The following is a 23,128-nucleotide window of genomic DNA, read 5'->3' on the forward strand; positions in this document are numbered from 1 at the left end:
GTCATTTTTTGTTTTTTTTTCCCTTTCCTGAGAAAACAAACATAAAATCGGAATCCAGATCACCTTGTCTGGAAAATGTTCTGGATCATCTTCCCAGGTGACTCCCTCGCAGCATCTTCTAGCTGAAGCAGCTCCTGTGAACTCAGGCGCCAACCAAGAGCGCCCAGATTTTCTTCCGCTTGTTTCACGGTCTTGACTCCGGGTATGGGAATGGCCCCCTTGGAAATGCACCAGTTTATAGCAACCTACAAACAGAATTCAAATCTTGCTTAGTCTTGCAAATTACGTTACTTGTGCCGTAAGCAAGCCGCATCGAAACAGGTAACAAGACGTAGAATTACTTGCGGTACGGTTTTACTCCTTTTTTGTGCAATTTCTTTGAGTGAAGTCAACAAGGGTTCCAGTCCTGGGAGAATTTGCCTGAATAGGAAGGATCTGCAGAAACACCGATGCATTTGTAAACAGTGTCTACTGATTTGGTTCAGGGGATATGAAGAAATCACGTACCCGAGGTCCGCGTGGTAGATTGGATGGGTCGTGTATTTCCCAGTAAGCATTCCAAGTCCTAGAGGGCTGTAAGCAATCAGGCGGATGCCGAGGAGAATCACATATGTTCTTGATCTCCAGCTGATCTTCTCCGACGCTTAACAACGAAAATTGCACCTAGAATCGGGGTGTTATCTATAAGATTAAAGAGTTTCGGTGCACCAGCATGTGCATTAGAAACTGTTTGGCTTCATATCTTCTACAAGCAATGGCACACCTGAGCTGAACACAACGGGACTCCCCGAGCTTTTAGGTAATCGTGTATCTTTAGAAGCTGCTTCGGTCCATAGTTGCTGACCCCGACAGCACGAACCAAACCCTTCACGATACCATCTCTATGAGTATGACCATTTCGTGCTAGTCTCGAAAATTCATCTTTGAACGCACAAGGCACCTTATTCATTTGCTTACCTTGTCATACATTGCAACTAACCCGTCCCAAAGCGCTGCTTCTTGCAGAGGATTGTAATTTGCAGTTGACCAATGTAACTGTCCTATCCCAATTTGTTCGATCTGCATACGATCAATCGAGGCACTGGAAACAGCATTTTAGTAAACTTGGGGAAATCAGAGTTGTTACACACAATACAAGCGACGTAAAAGTCGAATGAAAGAAGTATACTTGCAAGCATTCACGAACTGCCCTGGTGTTAGCCGCCAAGGGTATGCTGCAAACTTGGTAGCAATCACGATGTCCTTCTGCACTCTCTTCTGCCCTGAAGATTTGTGTTATTTAACAGCTTAGGCTAACAGAAATTCTTCGTCAAACCACGAAAAATATTCTCATCCCATCTCTACATTGTTAGCTCATTCTCTGACAACTTAAGTTTTTGAAGGATGTAACCCCGTATAGTGTAGGGCGAGGCTGCATCTATATGTTTGTCTCTGCCCTACTGGTCATTTGCACGTAAGGAAGGGTGTAAAATTGATATCATCGTCGGCTTATTCCTTAACAACTTAGGGGCTGATTTGGTACTGCTGTGCTTTGAAAAGAAAAAACTAATTCTGCTGTGCTGTGAGAATAAGCTTATTTTTGTTGCTTCACGTTTTTAGTTGTTTTTCATCCAAAACTATGAAAATAAGCTATTTTTAAGTGTTTACCAAACATCTTTTTGAGCTCAACTTTTTTTTATACCCACTTTTTATAAAAGCATCTCAGTACCAAACAAGTACTTATGCTTTTGAGGTCTAGGTGGTTGCCCAAGGGCTCGTTTGGGATTTGTTTCTCTAAAAAATGCTTTTGCTCAAAAGCACTTGTACAAGAAATTAGACTTGTACATTGTATCCCAAACGATGTATCAGAAGCGCTTTTAAGTATTAGAAAGCACTGTACCAATCAACTACAAAACTAAGTGATAAAAATTGAGAAGAACAGCAAGATCAGACCTTGATAATCTCGGATGAACTTTCCAAGTAGCTTTTCACTCTTTCCATTCAACCTGCCGGTGCCGTAGGAGTCAGCGGTGTCGAAAAGGTTGATGCCGTTGTCGACAGCCAGATTGAATGTCCGTTGGAGCTCACTGTCCATCGATTCCTGGTACCCCCACAGAAGCTGGTTGCCCCATGCCCAAGTTCCAAACCCCATTGGAGACACACTCAGTGGGCCCACCTTCTCCTGCAAGCTAAAGCATGCTTTATGCTGGGCCGTTTCTTTTAAAACTTTGTTAGAACTTATCATGAGAAATGGCTTTCATTAAGTTTGAATCTCTCTATATCGAGTCGTTGACATGGCTAATGCATACTTTGATTTTTGTTTGTTGAATGAAAGATGGATTAGTGTATGAATACTATTTTCCCTTTCAATGTTTTTTGCGTTATTCATAATCTCCAATTCTACTCAAGACTACGGTTCCAAGAATCGGATGGAAAGTGTTTCAGTAGCAATTGTTTTCCTTCCATCTCCTCATAAGGACATTCGGAGAAGTGCAATGATTTGGCAGGTAACGTTCGTATTCCCAGTTTCTTTACATCATAAGCAAATAATTGGTCTCGTTTCTTCTGTTGATCTGTTCACGGAGGAGAAAATAAATGGAGACCCGACAATGTTAAACACTATGTAGTGATGATCGTCATTTTGTTTTCCCTTTCCTGAGAAACAAACATAAAATCGGAATCCAGATCACCTTGTCTGGAAAATGTTCTGGATCATCTTCCCAGGTGACTCCCTCGCAGCATCTTCTAGCTGAAGCAGCTCCTGTGAACTCAGGCGCCAACCAAGAGCGCCCAGATTTTCTTCCGCTTGTTTCACGGTCTTGACTCCGGGTATGGGAATGGTCCCCTTGGAAATGCACCAGTTTATAGCAACCTACAAACAGAATTCAAATCTTGCTTAGTCTTGCAAATTACGTTATTTGTGCCGTAAGCAAGCCGCATCGAAACAGGTAACAAGACGTAGAATTACTTGCGGTACGGTTTTACTCCTTTTTTGTGCAATTTCTTTGAGTGAAGTCAACAAGGGTTCCAGTCCTGGGAGAATTTGCCTGAATAGGAAGGATCTGCAGAAACACCGATGCATTTGTAAACAGTGTCTACTGATTTGGTTCAGGAGATATGAAGAAATCACGTACCGAGGTCCGCGTGGTAGATTGGATGGCGTGTATTTCCCAGTAAGCATTCCAAGTCCTAGAGGGCTGTAAGCAATCAGGCGGATGCCGAGAGAATCACATATGTTCTTGATCTCCAGCTGATCTTCTCCGACGCTTAACAACGAAAATTGCACCTAGAATCGGGGTGTTATCTATAAGATTAAAGAGTTTCAGTGCACCAGCATGTGCATTAGAAACTGTTTGGCTTCATATCTTCTACAAGCAATGGCATACCTGAGCTGAACACAACGGGACTCCCCGAGCTTTTAGGTAATCGTGTATCTTTAGAAGCTGCTTCGGTCCATAGTTGCTGACCCCGACAGCACGAACCAAACCCTTCACGATACCATCTCTATGAGTATGACCATTTCGTGCTAGTCTCGAAAATTCGTCTTTGAACGCACAGGGCGCCTTATTCATTTGCTTACCTTGTCATACATTGCAACTAACCCGTCCCAAAGCGCTGCTTCTTGCAGAGGATTGTAATTTGCAGTTGACCAATGTAACTGTCCTATCCCAATTTGTTCGATCTGCATACGATCAATCGAGGCACTGGAAACAGCATTTTAGTAAACTTGGGGAAATCAGAGTTGTTACACACAATACAAGCGACGTAAAAGTCGAATGAAAGAAGTATACTTGCAAGCATTCACGAACTGCCCTGGTGTTAGGCGCCAAGGGTATGCTGCAAACTTGGTAGCAATCACGATGTCCTTCTGCACTCTCTTCTGCCCTGAAGATTTGTGTTATTTAACAGCATAGGCTAACTGAAATTCTTCGTCAAACCAAGAAAAATATTCTCATCCCATCTCTACATTGTTAGCTCATTCTCTGACAACTTAAGTTTTTGAAGGATGTAAACCTGTATGGTGTAGGGCGAGGCTGCATCTATATGTTTGTCTCTGCCCTACTGGTCATTTGCACGTAAGGAAGGGTGTAAAATTTATATCATCGTCGGCTTATTCCTTAACAACTTAGGGCTGATTTGGTACTGCTGTGCTTTGAAAAAAGAAACTGATTCTGCTGTGCTGTGAGAATAAGCTTATTTTTGTTGCTTCACGTTTTTAGTTTTTTTTCATCCAAAACTGTGAAAATAAGTTATTTTTAAATGTTTACTAAACATCTTTTTGAGCTCAACTTTTTTTTATACACACTTTTTATAAAAGCATCTCATTACCAAACAAGTACTTATGTTTTTGAGGTCTAGGTGGTTGCCCAAGGGCTCGTTTGGGATTTGATTCTCTAAAAAATGCTTTTGCTCAAAAGCACTTGTACAAGAAATTAGACCTGTACATTGTATCCCAAACGATGTATCAGAAGCGCTTTTAAGTATTAGAAAGCACTGTACCAATCAACTACAAAACTAAGTGATAAAAATTGAGAAGAATAGCAAGATCAGACCTTGATAATCTCGGATGAACTTTCCAAGTAGCTTTTCACTCTTTCCATTCAACCTGCCGGTGCCGTAGGAGTCAGCGGTGTCGAAAAGGTTGATGCCGTTGTCGACAGCCAGATTGAATGTCCGTTGGAGCTCACTGTCCATCGATTCCTGGTACCCCCACAGAAGCTGGTTGCCCCATGCCCAAGTTCCAAACCCCATTGGAGACACACTCAGTGGGCCCACCTTCACCTGCAAGCTAAAGCATGCTTTATGCTGGGCACTTTGTACATGTACAAAATGCTAGAGAGAGAGAGAGAGAGAGAGAGAGATACCTTTTGCCATGGCCAGAAGGGAGGGAGATTGAAGGGCTTGAAGGGAGAAGAAGGGAGGGAAATCTCACTTGAAGAGGAGCTGAAGTAGGCTGTGGCTTTTATGGTTAAGCAAGCCATTGATTCCGCAAAAAGATTGCAGCTCAAGCGATTAAGAGTATTTATTTCTGATATTTTACATTCGATTTCCTAAATCTATCTTGTTCCTCGAACCCTCTGTAAGTCACTTTGGGAAGACAACTGAGGGGAACGAGTGCGTGATCATGTTTTTGTGTATGTGGTCAGGATTTGGATAGCGAAAGTGAATTACTAATGGGCCCACAAGGCCCAAATGAAAAACGAAAAAATAATTAAAAAATCCGGGTTTGACAGCTGTGGGATTTGAACCCACGCCCTTCCGGACCAGAGCCTAAATCTGGCGCCTTAGACCACTCGGCCAAACTGTCTATTTGTTCTACTTTTCCAGTAGGTTTTATATTCTGCAAATGATGATATTTTATTCTTGTGTTCTGCCTTGCGATAGTTACGCTAAATTAATCTAAACAACAGTACGAAGATTCGAATGAAATGCCGCTAATGGAGCACCTTGCTCTAGCCAGTTTGACTAAGTTAGGGCATATAACTTTTGCCTTTCGTTGGATTCACTTTCGTACATTCTAAGGTTTTTGTCTGACTTTGGTAATTAAAATTTTTTTTTAAATCCTTTTAAATCGTAATTTAACTAGACCTTCATTGTAGTGATTTGTGGGATATACAAGATTCAAAGGATTGGTTTTAACGTTAATTTTGCTGGTTGGCAATTAAGTGCGGCTAGAAAACTCTGTTTTGTAAACCTAATACCTATCTTTGTGTACAAGGCATGACGTTCATGTCATATTTGAACAATCTTATGATCCTGCAACACACAAAAACACATACACTCATAGATGGATTTCTCTCTTTGAATAGTCTGTTGAGAACAATTAGCGAACCAAATTATGCAACAACTCAACAAGTATTGAGCTCAGAAGAATAAGCTGCTGCATAGTCCGGTCCGCTTACTGTTTGACGTCGATAGAAGCTGTTAGTTGACCTCAATACATGGATTATAGGACAAAATCTTGACACCAATTACACCAAACTTTTATGTGCTGAGTGGGGGGGGGTTGGAAATTTCAGGTCCAGAAATTTAACCAGTGTGAATTACAACGATCAAACAGAATGTTGCCTGAATCCAACCTATGCAATCCTAGAGGTGTCACAGAGGCATCCAATTGACCAATGTTAAGAAGTTCGTGCCTTTCATCTCCAAAGTCCCCACCAACATCATTGCTTGTATGTTTATCTATGGCTCCTGTCTTCTCCAATTCCTCTTCTAGTCTTACTCGAGCAGTAGTCTTACAATTCCCATCTTTGTAACTCGATCCATCTGCCGTCTGATTTGCGAGAGAATCTTCGGTAGGGGCGCCAGCACGAGATGTTCCCACAAGATCGTGTAACTTCTGCAACTGATAAAAATAACCCAAAAAATGTTTAGCTAGAAATTTTGAATACACTTTCATGAACATTGTTTGCCTCCTTACATGTAACTGCAAATCATAGTCTGACAAATAAAACCGCTTATGCATGCATGTCAAACTGTAATTTTATTTATAAACATGATTGGCTTCTCACATGAGAGGAGCCAGGTATTTTTTTCGATTCTCGAATTGTAAAAAGTTGAACAAGGTTAGTTACCCTACCTGCATAAGCAAAGACTGCTTCTCCTCCTTCAAAGATTCGAACCGAGATGCTAACTTGTCATAATCTTCTCTGAGACTTCTGTAGTCTTGCTCTATCTGTTTGGACTTCCATCTAGCTCTTCTGTTCTGAAACCATATCGCAACCTGGCGAGGTTGCAGCCCAAGCTCTCTTGCCAACTGCACCTTCCTCCTTGGCTCGAGCTTCGAGTCTGCTTCGAATATAGACTCCAACAAGCTGATTTGTTCGTCGCTAAACCGCCTTGTGTTCTTGCTCTTGTTCTTCTTCCTTTTCATCGCAGACTGCGGCTCTATGCCGTAATCTAAATTTTCTTCTTCATAGCACTCCTCTTTCCTCCTCTCCATGACTTTGGTTCTCGATTATTTGTTGTTGGGCTTGATTGATATCGACTTGTAATGCTCTCAACAATAGATGAACAATTAAGTATTAATTTTTAAGTGAATGTGGTTTTGAAATCTTGGTAATGAAGTTAGCTTGTAGTATATATAGTTAGGTTTGAAGAATGTATCTTCTCACTCACGTGAACACGGCACACTGAAAAATCTCTTCTCATAAATGCGGCTGCTTTCTGATATTTGGAAGTTATTGATTGAAGGATGATCGTAACCTAAACCAATGGTGTTAGCTAACGTAAGGCACACTTCGAATTCATAATTTCTTGCTTGTGGACCTCTCTAATCCACTCTTATCTTCTTTCTTACCCATCTCTAGAAATACTACTGTTACATATATGTGTTTCTTTCCCACACAAACACACAATTTTGGCTTGTGTATTGGGCTTCTTTTTTGGTAGAAATAATGTGAAAAAGGTGCATGCATTAGACAATTACAGGGTTTGTAAAGAAGAAACTTGAAACTTGAAACTTGAGTTGCTTGTTAGGTATCGATTTGTAGTCCGTATAGGCACGTCCCAATTGCCATTCTCGTACTATATGTACTTTTTGCTTTTTTGACAATGAACATTGAATAATACAAAACTAGTGTACAATTAATTTTCAATTATGATAAAATCTTGTACGTTACTCTTCTGTATACAACCGATAAAATTGCATAATCTCACAATCACGACATCATTTATTTTTTCAAATTACAAGTATTAGAAAGTCAATTCGCACTCACACAAGCGTATTCCAATTGTTATTATGATTTATGTGTACCTTTTGCTTTTTGACTGAGGGAAACATCCCCCAACAATTCAAGTACTCATGCTTCTTTCTCGACTTTTGAGTTTAACATAAATTCATAACTTAGCAGTTAGTGACATAACAAAATTTCTTCAATCATAAAGTTTAATAACTCAGATATTACTTGTATTAGGAATTAAAAGTAATAGGATTAAGGATGACATGGATTATGAAACATATATACTATAAAAAACTTAAATTTCAAAAATATCTAACGAGTTTCTGGAAAACTGGTGGTCGCGCATATGGCAAGAAGATATGGTTTATATTGTAATGTGTCATGAGTTGGATATGGTCATATGAGATAAGTTGATGGTTACTTCAGATGAGGATAAATTTGCGTCGCCTAATACCGACAAACAAAACGTCCAATTTCAATTCAATTGTCAAGTTGAATCAAGAGGAGAAAGCAAAGGCCAATGCTTTTTTCAATAAAAGCCAATCATATCGGTGGGGCTTTGTGCACCGATCCTCCATTTTTTTTTTTGGTTTCTAGCGTTTAGCTTCATCCTTCTATTCGATGCGTCTACTTTTTATACAGCTTCGTCTTTTTTTTTTTTTGAAGATTTGGTGCAAAATTAAGTATAGTAACGTTTTAAAATTTATAAATCGATCTTATTTAGTAGGCTAAAATTTTGTTATTCATGTTGTTTAGTTTCGTCCTCCTACTCGATGCGTCCATTTTCTATAGGGCTAGGTCCAATCGTTTTCAGGGTTTCATGGTTGGTGTGGCGTCCTTTCTAGTCTCCATGAGACGTGCTCACTTCTCTAAAATTTATGCAAAGCCTTTTGGGATTAGGTCACACTTGCACGCCACGGGAGCACTTTATTAGTTTATCGTTAACATTGTGGCAAGAAATAAAGGGTTGTGTTATGCAGTATTTTTTAAATAGTTAAAAGCATTTTCAGAATGATTTGAGAAGTGCACCGGCAAAAGCGTTTAGACAACTTTTGAAGGGACTAAAAGTATTTTCTCTCAATTGAAATCCCTTTTAATTTATGGGGTTGTTAATTTAGATTTCAGAAGATTTTAATGTACTTTTTTTAGGTGATAGATTTTAAAAGATTTTAGTACTCTATACTTCCTTACAGATTTTGATGAAATCAAAGTTTGACTATACCCCCCTTAATTTGGCAAAAAATGTTTATTTGAAAGCACATATGGAGGATCACCTATTAGATCCAACTTCATAAAGCATTTGAATTTTCAATAAAAAAATTTTGGTGTTTTTAATTAAAAACACTTTTAGCAAAACCTTATATGAACATAAGCAATCCTAAATCAACTCTTAGAAGGGTTCAAAACGCTTTCAGATAATAAAAACGTTATGATTCAAAGGGCACTCGTAAAAGCGCTAACAAAAAAAATTTACATAACATCATAAACAAGCCTTAAATGGTAAAACAAACTTCTGTTTTCATTAGATTTCAAATTAAAAAGTGATTAGCTCATGAGAGAACTTATGCATATTGTTGCCAAAAGTTGTCCAAAGACAACACTCTCCATCTTGGCCGAACTAATGGTTTCATCCATGTCCTCGAAGTATTGAGCAAGCTCATTGAGATTCCACGTAAGAACGGAGTGCCGGCTGTAGGTATTGAGCAAGCTGGGACAAAACTTTGTTGTCCAAATCCAAATTACTTGGCTGCATTTCTTGCCAGGACTGGAGGACTCAGGATAAACATAACGAAGATTAAAGCCTTCATCCCCTCCTCACCAAACTATGCATCTGAAAACGACACCGTCGTTTGTCTTTAAACGACCATGATTAGCATTTCTTGTCGTCCCGGTAAGTTTGGTGTACATGTAACGTGGATAACCTTGCCAAATTCATACTGTTTTAACTTGTCAAATATCCTTAGTTGGCCCTTGGTGTTTAGGTGCTTTGTGAGGACAAGTTTCGGCGAGCGATTCGTGCCAAGTGTTCGAGCAAAACTTTGGGGGATAAAAATCTAGAGGTGATGACTTGTTTGGCTCTCTAGTCATTAGGAATAAGGGATTGAATCGCTGTCGTTGTTGCATGGTTTCAACATCAACAGTTCGCCTTTCCTTCGTAACATGTAAGGTCTATTCAATGGTCTGGTTGGGATAGACTGTGATAAGTTAAAATGGATTTGAGTTCAATCTTTTGTTTGTTGTGTCAAAATATAAGAGGACATAACATTCACAATAGAATGAGTTATTTAATCTATCTTTATAAATATATTACAAGTCATATCTTACATATCCCTACCAATCCAATTCTTAAGACGCAATCTCATTCAGCCACCAAATGAGCCCATCCAGATTGACTATTAAGTTTGGATTCATTACCTTGTTCCTCAAGCTATAAATGGCCCTAAGCTCTATAAGCCATTTGTTTTATATCACCAAATCCAATTTATAATCATGTTTGAAATGTCAGCCGCATCACACAATTTTCAAGTAAATAGCAGGTGCTTCTCCAATTAAAGCATTTCAAAGAAGCACACAACAGGTGATTTTACAATAAAATATTTTTAAGTACTTTTTCAGCCAGCATTTACTTTTAACTTTTTCTATTAAACACTTTCATGAACACTTTTAGCAATCTGAAAGTAATTTATAGTTATTAAAAGCATACTGAAATTTTCTATAAAAGCAAGAAAAATTAATCAAAATGATTTGAAAGTTTTGAGTTTTAGTCAAAATGACAAAAATGTTTTGTAAGTGAATAATATCATGATTGACTTTTTAGAGTAAAAATATATTTAACGTTAAAAGTGAACAGTACCATGTGGGTTGGTTGGATCTTTGGTATTTGCTGGGAATGGTGGTGCATGGTGGAGGATTCCGTTGCTTTGATGGCGGTCGAGGTGCAGCCGGCTTCGGGCTGTTTTGTTTTTTGGGTTTTCTTTCTAGGCCCAATTGTCTGTTTGAGCTTTGGTTTATGTTGTGCTTGACTTGTAATTGTACCTCTTGTTATTTATATTTATCGCGTTGGTAATGAAATTTACCTTTGACGGAAAAAAGGGGGGCTTTAATTGATCAAAATAGCCCTCATAAGGTTAACCCAAATTTGCTGTTGACTTCTTCAACTTCTCTGAAATCCAACATGCTCAATTATACGATGAACAAATCACAATTTCACAATCTTCCGATCGTTTGGGAAACTTAGAAAAGAATTCTTCCCAGTAAACCTTCTTTTCATATGCACGCGAAGAGAGTCTAATGAATAACTTCTCGAAGGCCAACCCTTCATTTAGCAAACTCTTTACTGCCCGTTGCGTCTCATAATCTCTCCCTTAAAACTAATAACTTTGACCATCTTTAGATGCAACAAGGTACAAGGAGGCACAACATCCTCGATTGATAGAGCAACTTTTTGATTGATCAATGTAATAAAATACATTTGACATCTTAACAACATAGAAATTATGTAAGGTTATCACGGAAGAAAATTCAAATATTTTAATCGATATTTTGAATTTTAAAGTTCAGGTTCCATGTTGTATGCAATTAGTAGAACAAAAAAAAAAAAAATGCTACATATATGCATGAATTACCGCGCTTAATTGAAGATATTCCAGACATGGACAGTTTTGCTGTATTTTCTGTACTCCGTTGGCACGGGCGACATACAGTTCCAAGCGGGTTACGTACGTGAGCGAGGGAAACACATCTAAAGTGCTTCAATATCTCTTAGAGCCTAAAAAAATGTAAATTTGGCTAAAATATTAGTAATACAAAATTTATATTGAGAAACATAACTTTTCAAACATGTATCTTCGATCGACAAAATATTGTAGCATAAAGCATACCTCAAGCTTGAGAATTTTTACATTAGAGAGACATCCAAGAAGCATACAAAATCGATAGGTATCATCTTCACCATCCAATTCAGACTACCCAATATCTGCCTCCTCAAGTGATGACTGATTGTACAAGTAATGCTCATTTTTACATGTACCAAAACATGTATAGTGTTTGAGATTAGTTCCATGAACCATAAACTGGAAACCATGATCGGAGCCTCCATAATAATCTTCGTCTATAGTCAATCTCAACAGTTTTGGTGCACGAATATTGACATTCCTGACGTTCGACAAGAACCAGCACTGTGACAAACATAAATCTTCAAGGACTGGACAGCTAGAAAATAATTGGTTGGTCGAGTGTTCATCCGAGAATTTAACATACTTGAGCTTCAAGGTTTTGGGGCTGGAGAAACATACTGTAGGGGGACGTTGGAGGACACTAGGCATGCATAGATCTAATTGCACAAGTGATATGCTAGAAAACAAGCAGCAAGGCAACGCAAGTAATTGTGCATTCAGTATTTTTATTCGGGAAATGCTTATATCAATGTTGATAGATAAATTCTGCACATTCCGAAGCACTGCACCTTCGATCCAACGTATAATAAAAGGGCCAATATCTGTGTTATACTTATAACAGGGACGACATATATAATGGAAGCTTTTAACGAAATGTCGCAGAAAAATCGCCCTATCCACATAGACCGAAAACTCTTGTATGTCCCGAACCCAGTAGAAGGGGAATCCGAGCAAGTCAATGATGGGATTGACGTATCTCCATCTTTTTGATAATATGCACGTTCGAGCAGCTTCTCTAGGTTTAGAAAAGGAGAGAATGTGTTGAAGAATGTCGTCATGTAAATCACTCAAGCTTCTGTTACTGCTGCTAAGCTTTTCTTCTTCAAGATTATTCATCTTTTGTTATTCACCAATACTAGCCTCACCTAATTTTTCAGAAAATGTATACGTTGAAACCAATAAGGCAGCAAAGGAAGTCTTAAAAAAATGAGTGAAGAACTCATGCCTAATACGTGAACCAAGTAAGCAACGGAATTCGATATTGGGTGACTAACGGGTGGGTTTGGCCGAGTTGACTCTCAACCCGTTAGGCAAGTTGACATGATCAATCGGGATATGATATGATGAAACCATTGCTGACCACCTAACCATCTTGACCGTACCACCCACCCAATTAGTTGTCAGGTTGGGTCAGTCGGGATCCGCAGGTTGCATATGAACAAGGAGTATAGTTTGGAAGATTTTGTCACCTTGAGTAGAAGGAGTGGCTAGCTATTCAAGGATCAGTGGTTATGGAGGATGCAGCCACCAAAAAATTATAGGTAGTCACAAGGGAGAAGGTTCAGTGTTCATCCGAGTATTTAACAAATTAGAGCATTGAGGTTTTGAGGCTTGAAAGAAATACAGTAGGGGGAAGTTGGAGGACATGATCTTGCACACTTAAAACTAAACGCTCAAGTGAATTGCAAGAAAACAATCATTACTCAACTTGTTGTACAATGGTGTCGTTGAGTACTTTGCAAGATGGAAAGAAAAAACCTGAACATTTCACACTCATACAGCTTCGATCCAATACGCAATGGCCGCATTGACAGGGGCAATTTTATCAGCCTCACAAGTAAGAAGGAACCTATTTATGAAATCTGGAAAGAGAATCGCCCTTTCCAACTTAGGTACGTAGTAGCAGAAGTGATGCAAAGTCAATGTTGGGATTCAACTTCCATACGTATTTCCACCTTTTTGATAATATGCTCGTTTGAACCGCTTCTCAAGGTTCGAAGAAGGATATGATGTGTTGAAGAATGTCGTCACGAATAAGACTTAGTGCTTCGCTCAGATATATGGGCATTGCACCAAATTTCATTTGATTTCTATCCCCAAACGTGACGTCAGGAATAAGATTTAGTGCTTTGCTCTGATATATGAGCATTTGGCCGAATTTCATTGATTTCTGTCCCCAAACGGCATTTTAAGTTTTGAGGACAATGTTTGGATTTTGGTACTTTCTTAAGAAATTTTCAATTCTTTTATATTAAATTCCCAACTAGGGTTGTGGTAAACTACAAACACATATGTTAAGGCTGTTGAGGCTGTTGAGGTTTTCTTAATGGTGAATCATATTACAATTGAATTTTGGCTTAGAGTATTTTCTTCAATTTTCATGTTATACTTACCACACTGGGTAAAAATAATAATAACTGAAGAAGTTAAAGATGATATTGTAATAAGATGAAGATTTCACAATAGTCGTTGTCTCAATTTTTTCAATACAAATAATATATTTACAATAAAAAGACGGATATTTGAACTAAACTACACAATAAGTCTGCTAATCATAATAATTTGGTTCAAAGTTGTATTCAACGAGAAACTTAATACTTTTGACTTATCATATAAACGAATAAGTGTCCCCACCCCAATTCTTATATATGTATTAGTTACATGTGAGTGTGTGCCTAACTCTAAACTTATGTATAAACATAAGTATGCCCACCCTAATTGCCCTAACCCTACAGCTGGTTCCAGAGAAACCAACATGATCGACTAGTACCGGGCCCATGCACCCACTTTTTCTATGTGCAGCCCTTTCTTTCCTTTTCTTTTCTTTCTCGTAAAGTAAACCTAATCATGTATTTAATTATGACGTACCACCAACTCCAATATTTCCTGGGACCTAATAATACTTTTCATTCAACGAGTAAAAGTACTCTCTCCCCTTTTGTTTCATTTGGAGTAACGCGATCCAAATAAGAGAAGAACACCACCTGTATAAGAGATGAAGATGATCATATCAGAGTTTATGTATCACGAAGGAAGCTGGTAACTTTGAGGGGAATGTTACCTGGTACAAGATTACCTAAATCGGTAATTTCTTGGACCAGGCTTCATTCCCCTCAATTACTGTTTCCATCTAATTTGCCAAACATCTCTCTTCATGTAAATTATTAGTTCACCAATCCCGATGCCCCGCAGAGATGATCGAAACCTGATCCCAGATGATCGATGGATCTTCAGGTATTTGAATTTCGACTAAACCCCTTTTTTTCTGCTTATTTTGACAGATTAGTTCAATGATGATGCGGGCTTAGTTTGATCGTACTGCAGGTATGAAAAAAGAAAGAAAAAAAAAATCAATCATTTGCTTTTGACTTATGATTCATGTCTTTCAACATTAAGACTGTTTGTGAATTTCTTTCAGTCTTTTCCTTCTTGTTCATCCTTGAATAGATCTTTTGTCATGATGAGCACAACCCTAAATTGCAATCTGTGTACTTGTCTTTGGCCTTAGCTGGGGTTAAACTCCCTAGGGTTTTTATTTTTTTATTTTTTAAGATCAATTGAAATTAGGGTTTTCATCTATTGTATAATCTGGATCCTTTACCCGATTACAAAATGAGTAACTGTTAATTACTTTAGTTGTAGTGGTAGTGGGCGGCGGGTGGAGTTTGTAGAGCTGTATTCACAACATCAGTTCAGTATAAGATAATATTCATCTCCATTCTCCACCCTTCTCAGCAGCTTTACTAATTAATATTCTACTGATCTGACTATATTATTTGTTCCATTGAATAATGTATTGATACATGCTTTTAGTGGAAGACATGGATTCGAATCTTATTTGTATCGTGGATGAAATTGCCGTGAAGATATATCGGCACCGATCAGAGTGCGTACATACATGCATATATATATATATATATATATATATATATATTCTGCAGTATTGATTCCTTTTATTGTGATCGGTTTCCTTTTGTAAAAGAGGTATTTCTTTCATCTTTTGAACATATATTTCTTTACAATGCATGCCATCTATCCTTTTGATGTTTGTGCGTGTGCACGTGTATCTGTCTATGGAAATCTGAGAGAGGTTTTGTTAGATCAACTGAAAATAATTTCAGTTAGAAAGAGAGCAAGAGCAAACACATTCTTTACCAGAAAATATAAAGTTCCGTTAGGTTATTTCTATTTCAGTTTGTTCAATTTGTATACAACATGATCATCCTGCACATTGCTCAATTACATTTGTGATCACCAATCACCCATATATATTAGCATAGACTTCCAGAAACACACACACACAAATATATATATATATATATATATATAAACAGTTCAAATTGTAATCTGTTTGATCAATATTCCAATATCCCATCCTTTTTAATTTGAACCTTCATTTTTTTTACACCGGCAATACTATATATTGCGCATTAATCACCACAAAAAGAGCTGACAATATCCACTGATCTTAGTTACACATGATAAGGTGGGCAAAATGTCTATCGATGAATGAACGTGATAAGGTGGACAATATCCACTGATCTTAGTTGCACGTGATAAGGTCCGCAATACTATATATTGCGCATTTTTTTTACTCCCTCCCATATTTAGATATGCCAAGCCGGTTATCTGTTACTTTTTCTGGCCTGCAGACTAATTAAAATGGAGTGATGTTATTTGGATCATAAAATTGACACACTTATCAATACATGTAGCTCTTACATGCAATAATAAGATTTATTTTTATAGGAGACTGTAGAAAGTGTTGGCAAATGCATCCAGTGTGTCTCAGACTCTCAATAGTTGTATTGTTTACAATCACGTGTGCATGAGCACTAACACTGAACTCTTATCTTCAAATAAATTATTTCGAAAAATTGAGAATCGAACAAAATGAGCCGAATATTGAATTGAAGCCGAAAAAAATCGAACCAAATTGCCCATTTTCAACGATACATTTATATGGGAATGCGAACTGGGATTAGTTATTGTACTGGATCGAGCAATAAGCATGTATAAATGCATATGGTGTTTCATGCACGTTCTTAGTTTCTCATGTACTAAAGGTTGGTAAGCTAGCAAGCTTGTAGTACTGTCTAAAGTTTAGGCCAGGCCACAACCGCGCGCATGATTAGTAAAACAAATATTAATTTGACAATTTATATGTTATTATATGGTGTGTAGTGGGTTGCAGGTGAGCAATATGTGCGTGACAAAGTTAGAAGGAAAAAGACTTGTATCTATTCTCCGGGGGGAATGGAAAGTACTGTTTACTGGAAATGTAGGTTTTATGTATTTGGTAAATCAAATGATGTAGATGTTGGTGATTTAATTATTACTTAAGTATTAATCATTAATATGCTTATTTTGTATTGATAGCATATTATTTGATTTAAAATTTTAGTATCTTTAGCATTATTCTTTATATATCGCAGCTGCAGTCAAGTCGATGAGGCATCATGCCTTAATGCACTTTTATTTCCGTTCATTCCGCTAAATGTAAAAGATGAGGATATGTTAATAATTTTACCTTAGTTTTTGGGATCGACAAAAGCAAAGTTTTCTGGTTTTATTTGTGCAAAGATATATTAATCTCAAGAGTGATTCTTTAAGAATGGCTGCACTGGCTGTGGGTTGCACTATTGCATACACCAATTCCGGCCAATTGTGGCAGTGCAATAGTTGCTCTGCTCCCATTATATTGATTTCCACGTGAGAAATAAACTTATTGGATTTGAACCGGATCGTCCTAATTTATATCTTATTCGTTTATTAATCAGATGTTCGTATTCGTATTTTGGGATTCAACTTGTCAACCTAGCTGTATTTGATATGATTCGTATTTGGGTAATGATCGAATTCCATGTTTCAAGAATAAAAATATTAAAATTTTATTAGTAATATTTGTTCTTCATTTGTGTTTGATCAAATTTGTGTTTCGTTTGATGTCTGGACCACAACCACATGATTATCGTAAAACAAACATTTGACATTTCTATATATGTATGTATCATATGGTGAATAGTGGGTTGCAGTTGCAGGTGTGCAAGGTTCGAAACAAAGTAATTACAAAGAAAAGGACTTTTATTTTCACGAGGTTGAACAAAAAGCCGTAATTGGAATGGAGTAGCATTCTCATCTCCTTCCTTTCCTTACCCTCCTCTCTCGCTTTCTTTGTTATCTTTCTTTCTCTATAAATATGTCAACAAAAAAAGTCGATATTGCTTAATCATAATCGTTCAAGTAGGAAAGAACTAGAAGGGAAATAAATTTAAAGAGAAGAAAATTATACTCCAACTAGAACTGCAGGTTTTATATATATTGCCACCTACAGACTGCAGCCAAAAGAAGAGAGATAAATTTAGAGAGAAGAAAATCATACCCCAACTGGAACTGCAGGTTTTATATATATTGCCACCTACAGACTGCAGCCAAGTGAGTCGATGAAGCATCATGCCATAATGCACTTTTTATTTCCATTATTCCGCCAAATGTAAACGATGAAAATAAATTCAATTAATAAATTGCACTCATTTTAGTATCACCAAAAGCAAATTTTCTGGTTCTATTTCTGCAAAAGATATATAAGTTTCAAAAGTGATTCTTTATGGATGCTGCAGTGCAATAGTTGCTTTACTCTCCATTGCAATTTACAGAATTGACTACAATATTTATAAATACTTAGTAATATCACCTTCTGAAAGTCATATTCATATATACTATTTAGATGTCACTACAACAAATCTAACTGTTATATTGTGATAGTATTACGTACAGTAAATATTGTACCAAAATTCACAAGATACAAAAATATACAATATATATTAAAGATGTGACCATTTAACAGAATGTATGGTTGCAATTATCTTACGTCTAAAATTCTAGTCTTACAATTATCATTTATCTTTTTATGCATATAAATATGATTAGGCTTGAAATTACCCAAATGTGGAATGGTATGTGCTAAAAACAATCCATCTAAGTTGTCATGCAGATCATGCTCAACCGTGTTAAATCCAATTACAGGCCGCAAAAATTAACAAAAATTCTAGAATATAAGGTTTTGATCTGTATCTTCTTAACTAACAATTTTAACTTCTTTTTTCCTCACCAAGAAGCCAACAATAACATTCTATTAATTCGTAGATAGAATTTATCTCAAAACATTTTAAAAATAAATAATAAAAATAATGTCTATAATAAAATTCCAAAAAAAAAAAAAATCTAACCGTAAAAAGCCGAAATGGAAGGAGACATCTCATTACACCACATTTCTCCTCCTCCCTTGACTCTCCCTCCCTCTCTCTATCTTAGGTTTCTAAACCCCAAATCATTGATTGCTCTTCCTTCGTTGCGGCTGTCTAACAGCCTGTTTCCCGGTGGTCGGGAATCGGGGAGAGAAATAAGTCTCGATCGTTCTCTCCCCAAATCTTCTTCCGACGTAAACCCCCTCCCAATGCCCTCTTCCTCCTCATTTTTTCCATATTCCACCTTTACCTCCTCCAATATTGTTCCTCAGTACTCTATCCAATATTTATTCACCATATCCATTCCATGCATAATCCCCGGTCCCACCAGGTTCCGCCGCCTCACTCACCGCCACGGCCACCAGCCTTATTGCCGCCCTTACTTTTGTACAACAACATTGATCACATCTCCTCTTGTTTTACCGTAGCCGCGTGGTTAGGTAGCAACATATCGATATCGATATAAATACATTTATCGATTACCCATCGATATATACAAAGGAGGACAAACAAAAGGAGGGTTTGTCATAGCTATATAGCAAATCCTTATATCCATCCTTCATCGAGATCATCAGATAGATCGAGAGAGAGATACAATATTATTGATTAACTAATTAATTGATTTGTTACAAATTAATTAATTAGTTAATCAATCCAATTGATATTTCGCTCGATGTTCTTCATTCCTTCGACGCCATTCCTCGACTCCGCCTTCGACGTTGCCACCTTACTATTCATCTCCGCCCTCATCGTCCTCTCCCTCCTCTCCCTCTCCTTCATCTTCCACCTCTGCTTCAAGTCCCGCACTGCCCTCCACCTCCAGCACTTCAACTCCCTCTGGACCGTCCGATTCCTCCTTGTCATATTCATCATCTTCTGGTCCCTCAACGAGCTCCTCCGCATCCCCACCCTCCGCCGCACCTACCTATACCCTTTCCTCTCCGTCCTCGGCTCCTTCGAGGAGCCCCAGTTTTGCAAAATTCACGTGGCCCTCTCGTTAGGGTTCTTCGAGCCCGCGTTCCTCGTCACCCTGCTCTTCCTCGTCGACGTCTCCACTGAAAAGAAGACCCCCAATGTCTCCTGGGCCATCGCCTTCGTCCTCGCCACGTGTCTTCCCATGCTTCTGGTGCAGGTCCTCTTCCTGTTCTTCCACCCCTTCCACAAGCTCCACCTCCCGCTGCCGGAGATTTTCGTACGGAACTATGTCGTCCATAAGGTCGAGTACGGCAGCAGAATGGTTTCATGCACATACCCTTTGTTGAACACCATCATGTTCGCCGCATTTGGCGGCGCGTTCTCGATGTGGTTTTTGTTTTCATGCTGGAAGGTTTTGTCCTTGGTGATCAACAAGGGGCTGAGGTTAAGGATTTACACCCTTGCTGCAACCGTATTGGTGCCGCTTCCGCTGCAGATTATTCTCATGGGGATGACCGTGTTGTGGAAGCCGGACCACCCAGCGTTCACAGCCGTCTCATTTGCTGCGTTTTTGTCGACGCTAATTTGTGCAGCCGTGGGGCAGGGCATTTTGGTCATTAAGCCCATCGTGGACTCGTTGGCTGCCGGAGGGGATTGCTGCCGCTGGAATGGGAAGCCGAAGACGACGGAGGGGGTGGAGATAACTGTGTCGGCTGATTAAGTAAATCATTTATTGGACGTAAATTACAACACAATGCATTCGATGATGACGATGAGGAGGAAGACTAGATGTTAGAAATATGAGGGCCTTTCGGTCACTTCACCATTCAAGAAATCTTTGTTTCTTTTTTGGGTAATTAAGTACAAACATTATGGAGGAATTCAGAAGAGGAAAATGTGAAGCTCGTATGCATGAATGTTTGATGTGTTTTCCTTTCTTCTCCCTCTAGATTTGGTATAGAATTATCTTTTTCTTTAATTTTGGCTAAATTACTACAGATTGTGATGATGAAATGAGAAAATCATGTGTTGTCACACATTACTTTTCAAGTCTTCAAGCGTTTATTGTTCCCATACCAATGTCCTACTATACACATTTATATATAAATATTATATATATATATATATATATGAAATATTCAAGCTGCTGCATGTTTATTTTATGGGGATTGGATGGAATGATTTAAATAGTTCATTAGGTTCTTTATTTAGTTTTTCAAAAGGATATTGAATAGTTACGGTAAATGATTTGTGTGAGATAAAGTAATATATAACGAAACTCAACTCACATGTCTCTAGTCATAACTATCTACTTATACAGTTACGATATTTCGATTATGAAGATTAAATCATGTTGATACTTCAATCTAGATGTAATAGACTTTCAGAGATTCATGCATATATCTTATGTACAAAGTTGCAAACAATTGAGAATACTTATGCACACGATAATAGGTAATTTCTCTAGTACCACTCATATATATATATATATATATATATATATATATATATTTGTTTTAAAAGGAAATCAACTATTAGTTTTGCCAGTTTACCTTTTTAAATGTCTAAAATACTCATAAAGGCATTTCAATCTTCCTGGTCAGTATCGTGTGATTCACCAGCGCTAAAAATTGAACCTAGAACTCGTTATGTGGAATACAGGCCTAAAATTCGTCACAACCACCAAGTCACCCTATGGCTGAAATCATTCCTTCTAATGAACCCGAGATTTTTCACTTGTAACAACATATTTTTTGTAGTGTAATTTTCATAATATTTTACTTAATTGCTTTCCATTATCATGAATTCCAGTTCAAGCCCATTGAGAAATGGTCCTCATTAGATTGACGGCCTGGTTATGCGAACGGATTGGACTTCTCCATGTCCGTCATTTACTACCAAACCCAAATCTTGAGCAGAGACGACCAGCAATTGCCCAACTCATACTTTCATGTATCAATGTTCATAATTTTAATCTAAATTACACTTTCTGTTTTATGTTATTTTCCGGTACAATTTTGTTTTGTTTACAACATGAAGTGCAGATTTTGATCACAAAGAAAAGGGAAAACGTCGACATATAATACAATTAGAATGTGTGTGCAACGATACAACTGTTGTTTTATAAAATTATATAAGGATTGGGCAGCTAATGTGTGCGAGAATTTTATGTTGGACAGTTTTTATTTCTTTACTGAGGCAGAAACTCGGGGCAAAAAAAAGATAGAGGAATATCTAAGAACACTTGGAAAGAGATTCTAAGAAAAGACACAGAGTAGTTGGAGCTCACAAAAAGCTTTGTGTAAAATAGAGTGCAGTAGCGTTCTAGAATTCATACAACCGATCACACTTAGTGGCATGAGACTTTATTATTGTTATTTTATTTATTAATATTTTGACCAGTAAAATTTGGAAATGAATAAGAAAGAAAAAGAAACAACCATATGATCATTCAAGAAATTTGAAATAGTTCTCGACAAAAAATTGCGCACCTACCTTAGTGCGTTCATATTGATTCTTCTTTGTCCCAAAGCAAAGTTCCCATTCATATTTTTTTGATATAGTTTTGTTTTAAACTTATAGAGCACATTAGAACATCTTTAAAAGAGATTTAAAAATGTCAGTGAGCATCCAACCGGTAAGCCAAATGCTGATTTGGACTGAAGGAGGAGCTTCCAGCGTAAAAAATAGAAGCAAGAGAGGTTGATGCTAAATTATTTTTAATTTGATTACGGGTAAGAGTAGGGCCTACCATGAATACAACCTATTTTGTGGAAAGTGATGCTTTTCGGATCCGATCCTCTTAATCCACCAAATTAGGAAATATGTGTCATTGAAATTTAATTCAATGGCTAAAGTTATTATAACTTTTAAAGTGACCCCTTATTTGTAGCCGTTAGATTAAATTTCAATGGCACAAATTCCCTGATTTGGTAGATTAGAAGGAAGGGATCCCTTTCCCTATTTTGTTTCTTTGAAATAGTTACTTTCCACCTTCTTTAATAAATAATTCATAAATATTACAAAACATAAAAATATCTGGTGGATAAAGAAGTTTTGCATGATGCCAAATTGCCACATAAGTCATCAAATTTAAAATTGATGTTTTAAATTTGACATCTTCTTTAGTCTCGCATGTATTTTTGTATTTGTTGAATCATTTTCGGTGTGTCCATAACACGGGCACATACGTCATGTGTTGTTATACAAGTAGAGAGATAATTGAAAAAAAAAAGAAGTTATCTCAACTTGTATAATGACATATACCGTAGCATCACATATTCTAGATACATTAAAAAATCTCTCCCATTTCAGATGTCAACTTTTAAATATGTTACTCAACATTTTGTTGCCACATGAATTCTAGTTTACGAAAAGGGCAAATCGAACGAACACTCAAGAGACTCATAAAACCAGGAATAATGTTCTAGACCACCCACTTGAAAAACAAAACGTCGAAAGCCCAAATTGGTTGGCTGTTACAATCAAGGTGGATGGCACTAAATTATGAAAAATACACATTGGCGGAAAAGGAACTGAATAATGTTACTATTAAATTAAATTGATCATAAATTCCGATATGACAATTAAAATACGGAAACTTTAACGAAAAACTCTCGGCACT

General features: G+C 37.5%; 4 protein-coding genes, 1 non-coding gene and 1 pseudogene across 7 annotated transcripts; 1 reads left to right on the top strand and 5 right to left on the bottom strand.

Annotated features, from left to right (window-relative positions):
* Window positions 1-59: 59 nt before the first annotated feature.
* LOC137735709 (pyridoxal reductase, chloroplastic-like) lies at window positions 60-2,155 on the bottom strand (annotated as a pseudogene).
* Window positions 2,156-2,475: 320 nt separating this feature from the next.
* Window positions 2,476-5,803, bottom strand: LOC137734921 (pyridoxal reductase, chloroplastic-like). 2 transcript variants are annotated; one of them, XM_068474250.1, is made up of 8 exons: window positions 4,845-5,803; window positions 4,533-4,761; window positions 3,771-3,864; window positions 3,560-3,683; window positions 3,366-3,467; window positions 3,114-3,265; window positions 2,948-3,041; window positions 2,476-2,851 (listed from the first exon to the last, which is right to left on the bottom strand). In XM_068474250.1, exons 1-8 carry the CDS (start codon window positions 4,959-4,961, stop codon window positions 2,666-2,668), a joined length of 1,098 nt encoding a protein of 365 aa, XP_068330351.1. In that variant the 5' UTR covers window positions 4,962-5,803; the 3' UTR covers window positions 2,476-2,665. The 2 variants fall into 2 exon arrangements, with proteins under 2 accessions (XP_068330351.1, XP_068330352.1); XM_068474251.1 differs by having other exon boundaries at window positions 4,533-4,768; window positions 4,845-4,978.
* On the bottom strand, window positions 5,208-5,287 carry TRNAL-UAG (transfer RNA leucine (anticodon UAG)). The gene has a single exon. It is a non-coding gene; the product is annotated as a tRNA-Leu (tRNA).
* A 138-nt stretch (window positions 5,804-5,941) lies between the features above and the next one.
* Window positions 5,942-7,182, bottom strand: LOC137734923 (homeobox-leucine zipper protein ATHB-12-like). Its single transcript, XM_068474252.1, has 2 exons — window positions 6,563-7,182; window positions 5,942-6,328 (listed from the first exon to the last, which is right to left on the bottom strand). Exons 1-2 carry the CDS (start codon window positions 6,923-6,925, stop codon window positions 5,996-5,998), a joined length of 696 nt encoding a protein of 231 aa, XP_068330353.1. The 5' UTR covers window positions 6,926-7,182; the 3' UTR covers window positions 5,942-5,995.
* A 2,740-nt stretch (window positions 7,183-9,922) lies between these two features.
* Window positions 9,923-13,287, bottom strand: LOC137735360 (putative FBD-associated F-box protein At5g56390). Of its 2 annotated transcripts, XR_011068633.1 has the most exons (2): window positions 11,546-13,287; window positions 9,923-11,433 (listed from the first exon to the last, which is right to left on the bottom strand). XR_011068633.1 is itself a non-coding variant. In XM_068474784.1 (1 exon), the coding sequence occupies exon 1, from the start codon at window positions 12,455-12,457 to the stop codon at window positions 11,630-11,632; it is 828 nt and encodes a 275-aa protein (XP_068330885.1). In that variant the 5' UTR covers window positions 12,458-13,287; the 3' UTR covers window positions 11,462-11,629. The 2 variants fall into 2 exon arrangements, 1 of the variants encoding a protein (XP_068330885.1); XM_068474784.1 differs by lacking the exon at window positions 9,923-11,433 and having other exon boundaries at window positions 11,462-13,287.
* Window positions 13,288-19,261: 5,974 nt separating this feature from the next.
* LOC137734576 (uncharacterized) lies at window positions 19,262-20,224 on the top strand. The gene has a single exon (XM_068473813.1). It carries the CDS (start codon window positions 19,262-19,264, stop codon window positions 20,222-20,224), a length of 963 nt encoding a protein of 320 aa, XP_068329914.1.
* The last annotated feature ends 2,904 nt before the right edge of the window (window positions 20,225-23,128 follow it).

Source organism: Pyrus communis, chromosome 5, assembly GCF_963583255.1.
Source record: "Pyrus communis chromosome 5, drPyrComm1.1, whole genome shotgun sequence".
In the NCBI taxonomy this organism is placed as follows: Eukaryota; Viridiplantae; Streptophyta; class Magnoliopsida; order Rosales; family Rosaceae; genus Pyrus; species Pyrus communis.